Genomic DNA, 5846 nt, shown 5'->3' on the forward strand with positions numbered 1-5846 from the left:
GTCACCAGCATTACTGAGGTGGGATAATCCACCGATGAAAAACTTTTTGGTGTTCGGTCGTAGCTGGAATCGAACCCACGACCTTGTGTATGCAAGGCGGGCATGCTAACCATTGCACCACGGTGGCTCCTACATTTGCATAGAATACGCACAATTTAATTGTTAAAAATGGTCAAAGGTTCAAAAGACCTTTCTAAATCGCGAGATAGTTTATTTAATTCTTTAAGTCGCAACCGAACTTCTGTTTTTTTAAATAATGCCTCTATGACAGTCTCAGAACTAGAGACACGCCTAGTGTTGATAGAATCCGTCTTTACTCAATTATGTAATATCCAGGCATCAATTGAACAGGAAACGGGTGACGAAAGTGAGTTCGATAAGCGACAGCGTTTTGAAGACCTGTATTGTGAAATAAAATTTAACATTTTATCGACAATATCACAAAAGCAAAAAAGTTCAGGCACTCATGAATCATCGGTTTTTAACCAAACACTAAACTCGTCGGGTTCTGTTACCAAGCCATTGTCAAATCTTCCTAAACTGAAATTACCGGTATTTTCGGGAAAATATACTGAATGGACCAATTGGTTCAACACGTTCAATTCGATAGACGATTCAGATACCGACTTAGATGATTTATCAAAATTTGTCCACCTTAGGTCGTGCCTGGGTTCTGTTCCATTGGGAACGATTGAGTTCTTAGAACTTACTGGAGCAAATTATTCCAAGGCCATGAATTTATTAGGAAAGAGGTTCGAAATTAAGTATGTTATATTTTAATTTCATGTTAAAGAATTGTTTGAATTATAGCGTATATCTCGGCCATCTTCTGAATCACTCCGTCGTTTAATGGATGTAAAAAATTCTCATTTACACCCGCTAGAAAGTTTAGGCTCGACTGAAACTTGATGACGATACCCTAGAAAAATTGCATGAATATGCGAAAGTGGGGGAATTACCTTCGTGGGCGAATCTTGAGGCATTCCTCACGACTAGATGTTTGTCTTTAGAAAATAGTGAGGTATATAAAATTACGGAAGAGTGATGGAGAATTCATTTAAGCGTAGCGATGACAGATGGAATGGACGAAAGTTTAAAGCCAAGGTTTTGGCTGCTTCAATGAGTGTTTCTGATAGTATGTGTCCAAGTTGTAGTAAAGGCCATTCAATTATACAATGCCCCATATTTCTGAACCTGTCACCGAGTCAGAAATATTTTGAAGCCAAAAAATATTCTCTGTGCATTTTGTGCCTATGCCATAGGCACCCAGTTCGAGATTGCAAGGCTGAAAAATGTGAGAAGTGTTCAAAGCCGCATCACACTATGCTGCACAGAGAAAATTCCAAGGCATCATTTCCAAAAACTCCCGTCGATAATAAGGGAGAAGTTGACAGTTCCATGTTACAAGTGTCTACCGCGAACTTTCTGGCCACCGCTTTGATTTTGGTCAAGGACGCTTCTGGAGGTTTTCATGAAACCAGATGTGTGTTTAGATTCTGGGAGCCAATTGAATTTTATAACTGCAGGCCTTGCAGATCGATCGAGGACTACCATGCATTGAGTCGTTTGCCAAAATAAGTGGTATAGGAAATTTGAGCAGTGACATCAGCAAAAAGGTCTCTACCCATATAAAATCTAGGACTACAGAGTTCACTTGCAATTTGGAACTGCACGTAATTCCGGAAATAACGAATTACTCTGGAAATAGTATAGTTGATATTAGTTCTTGGAATTTACCGAGGAACATTAAACTTGCCGATCCCTTTTTCAATCATAATCGCAAAATAGAAATATTAGTAGGAATTGGACTTCAAAAGTCTTTATTGGGCTGGATAGTTGTTAGGGAGTGCAGTGGCCAATCCATGAAGTCGTTGATTGTGGCTTCCAATTTGAAATATGACGATGAATGCAAGCTTAAGGATTTAGTAGAGCGATTTGTGAAGATGTTGCCCTGGACACCGACCCTTTACTAACACCCGACGAGCAGAGGTGTGAAAATATCTTTACTGCGACTGTCACTCGCTCGGATAGTGGTCGGTTCATTGTTCGGTTGCCCTTTCGGAGCGAACATTGCGCACTCCTATAATGGTTCCTATAATATCGCCCTGAAGAGATTTCTGAATTTGGAACGAAAACTGTATGACAACCCTGTTCTACAAAATCAATGTATTAAATTTATTGAGGAATATAAGTCAATGGGTCATTTGGAGGTTTTAAGTGTAAATTTCGATATAGGGTCTGTTAGGTATTTTATGCCACATCATCCTGTTATTCGGCTTGATAGTACAACTACCAAATTACGCGTTGTATTTGATGCCTCTTGCAAGTCGGATAACGGTTTCTCGTTGAATGATCAGCTACTCGTTGGTTCTCTATTGTAACCTGACTTGTTTGATATCTTAGTACGTTTTCGTTCTTATAGATATGACTTAACGGTAGATATTGCCAAAATGTTCAGACAAATTCGAGTCCATGACGACGATTGTCTTTGCCAGTGCATATTGTGGCGTTCTAACAAGGCGGAGATTATTAGAATTTTGAAATTAAAGACAGTTACTTATGGAACTAGTTGTGCTCCATTTCTATCCGTTCGATGCATGAATATTTGGTCGACATGTATTCCGGAACGTATGAACTCGGAAGTAGAGCTATTCATAACAACTTTTATATGGATGATATGTTAGCTGGGACTAATTCCAAAGATGAGTTGCGTCGTCTGATCTTGGAATTGTTGAAAATACTCAATTGTGGTCAATTCGAACTTCATAAATGGAGATCGAATTGTTCGGAATTTAACTCAACCCAAGATACGCTCTCGATAAAAACTGAAGATTGTGCTAAGACCCTGGGTATTTTGTGGGATTCCAGGGAGGACGTTTTCAGTTTTTCATATGTCGATTTGAAGGGGACAAAATGTACAAAGCGAACAGTTCTATCTGAAGTTGCACGTCTTTTTGATCCTCTTGGTCTAATTAACCCTGTGGTAGTTTTAGGTAAAATCTTCTTACAACATCTATTGCTATTGAAGTTTAGTTGGGATGAGTCTTTGTCCCAGGAGCTGGCGACTCAGTGGGCAAAATTTAGACATGAACTGGTGTTATTGAGAGATCTGAAATTTCCCAGAACTTTCTGGACAGAACATGATTGGAACTACATGGCTTCTCGGATGCCTCTATAAGGGCATATGGAGCGGTCGTATATACCCGCATGATCGATAGGGATGGAAATGCTCATGTGCAGTTACTTACTGCAAAATCTCTATCTCTATCTCGGTTGGAGTTAGAAGGAGCTTTGTTATTGGCAAGAGTAATGAGTCGGGTAATGGAAAGTATACAATTAGATATTGCTGACGTCTATTATTGAACCGATTCGACACTAGTCCTTCAATGGCTAGTTTCTCATCCTTCCAGATGGTCAACGTTTATAGCGAATCGGACCACCAAATTTCATGATTTATCTCGAGTCACTAATTGGTATAATAAGGTAGACGGGAAACAGAATCCTGCCGATATTGTATCCCGTGGAATGTATCCGTCTGAGCAAAGGTCATCTCAACTCTGGTTAAATGGACCCACATTTTTATTAGACCCCGAGGATAATTGACCAAGGTTTCGAAAAGGGATATGCGAAAATGTTGAGTATTTGGAAGAACGTAAAGGAGAATTCTGTCTGATAGTTGGTAAAGTAGGGAACACTATAACTGATCTGGTTTCATTCTGCAAATTTTGTAATAATTTCCCCAAAATGCAAAGAGTGTTTGGATTTATTTATCGATGGCGCATGAGGTCGAAATGCAAGTCTAAATCATATTTAACTGTACCAGAATTGGTTGGAGGTTTAATTATATTTTATTTAATATACAAGAGGTATGCTTCGGTGCAGAAAAAAGAAATCTGAGGTTAAATAAAAATGTTAAATCTGCTGCTATACAGCGCCTTAATCCGTTTTCGGATAATTCTACCATTCAACTAATGAGGATTGGTGGACGACTAACAAAGTCAGAGCTTCCATATGAGACAAAACACACCATTCTTTCGCCCGGGAATAATGAGGCAGTGACTTCGTTAGTCGATCACATCCATAAACTAAACTTACATGTAGGTGCTGCCACATTATCGGCTTTCGTACGACAAAGGTTTTGGATTATTAATATTAGAAAAATTGCACGAAAAGTTGTTAGAAAATGTATGCGTTGTTTTAAAGTTAATCCAAAACCATTGGTTCAAATGATGGGGGATTTACCTTCCAATAGAGTAAAGGGAAAGTCGCGTCCTTTTGAACATGCCGGTGTAGATTTCGCCGGTCATATTACCGTCCATTATAAAATTAGAAGTAAAAGGCCATATAAGGCGTATATAGCCGTTTTTGTTTGTTTCCTAACTAAGGCTTGCCATATAGAAGTGGTTTCGGATCTAAGCACTGATTCATTTATTGCATCACTTAAGCGTTTTTTGCTCGACGTGGACTATGCTCACATCTATATTGCGATAACGCCACCAACTTTGTTGGTGCATCCCGAAGAATTGGTTGTAGCATGTTCACCAATCAAGAGAAGGACGACATTGAGAAAGAATGTGGAAAGAGAAGCGTACAGTTTCACTTTATACCACCTCGCAGTCCACATTTCGGCGGCTTGTGGGAGAGTGCTGTTAAGATCGCAAAACAGTTATTAGTGCGCCACTGCAATTCTGCTTCCTTGACATATGAAGAACTCAACACAGCTGTAGTTCAAATAGAAGCTGTAATGAACTCGAGGCCGCTGTGTCCGATATCTTCTGATGCCAACGACTTAGAGGCATTAACGCCGGGCCATTTTTTGACAGGCCGACCACAAAATGCATTGCCCGAAGACATAGATGACCGGGAACAGCAATGTTCTGGCGAAGATGGTCGAAGGAATACATTACATTGATACAAGAGAGAATGAAGTGGAATAAAGCCACGGAAAATATTGAAATTGGGACTAGCTATTATAGTGGAAGACAACATGCCCCCTTACAATTGGTTGCTGGGACGAGTCATAGAAATTCACAGTGGGACTGACGGTTTAGTTAGTGTAGTGACACTTCAAACTAAATCTGGAATTCTGAAACGAAGTGTCCATCGCCTTTGTCCTTTACCCATCGATTAGGCCGCTGTATCACTATGAAGTTGTAAGGACCTTACAAGGGGGGACTATGTTGCGGCCTTTTTACTATTTTTTTATTATTGAAATTATTGTAATTATTGAATTCTCTGTATTTAAATGAATTTTCTACACTGTCTTTGAATACATTCTCATTAAAAAGTATAAAGTTAGCAACGAACAAAAGCAAATGCAAACGCAATAATAACTAGCGATGTAGCTAATGAGAGTAAAACCAATAGACGAAAAGAAATGCGAATGAAATACTGGTTTTTTGCGCGCATTACTGCATTGAACAATTGTTTTTGGATTGACATGTTTGAATATACATCTTGTTTATCTTGTTTAATTACGTGCATACAAGAGCACTAAATTTCACATTTGGCTCCAATTGCACACGACCAACTTTAGCAATGTATCCCTTTCAATCCCACGGCGGCAGGTTCTTTGTACCGGATTGACCCGATGGGTCCAACTCATCGGCCAGCGACTGCCACATTAGTGTACGTATTGTGTCGTCCGTCTTTTTGTGTTGGAGGTGCATCCCGGGGAACCTTCTCCGTTTGCTTTTGGTCAGAGCCGGGATAGAGGAGAACACCGGATCATGGTACTGTTCGGTCTGCCGAAACCAAATTCACCATCGTTCGGTTTCGGTGTAACCGGTGCTTGAAAAGGGTGCACTTCCGGAATTGTTCCGGCTTAATTAACATCGCTGCGGGAG

At 39.9% G+C, this 5846-nt stretch overlaps 1 protein-coding gene across 1 annotated transcript; it reads left to right on the top strand.

Annotated features, from left to right (window-relative positions):
* Positions 1-4534: 4534 nt before the first annotated feature.
* On the top strand, positions 4535-4912 carry LOC142242582 (uncharacterized). Its single transcript, XM_075314149.1, has one exon. It carries the CDS (start codon positions 4535-4537, stop codon positions 4910-4912), a length of 378 nt encoding a protein of 125 aa, XP_075170264.1.
* The last annotated feature ends 934 nt before the right edge of the window (positions 4913-5846 follow it).

This window comes from Haematobia irritans, unplaced genomic scaffold (assembly GCF_050003625.1).
Source record: "Haematobia irritans isolate KBUSLIRL unplaced genomic scaffold, ASM5000362v1 scaffold_58, whole genome shotgun sequence".
NCBI classification, from domain to species: domain Eukaryota; kingdom Metazoa; phylum Arthropoda; class Insecta; order Diptera; family Muscidae; genus Haematobia; species Haematobia irritans.

What these genes read in the sequence shown, in the direction of transcription:
- LOC142242582 (XM_075314149.1), top strand. Translation starts at nt 4,535, where the DNA reads ATGTTCACCAATCAAGAGAAGGACGACATTGAGAAAGAATGTGGAAAG.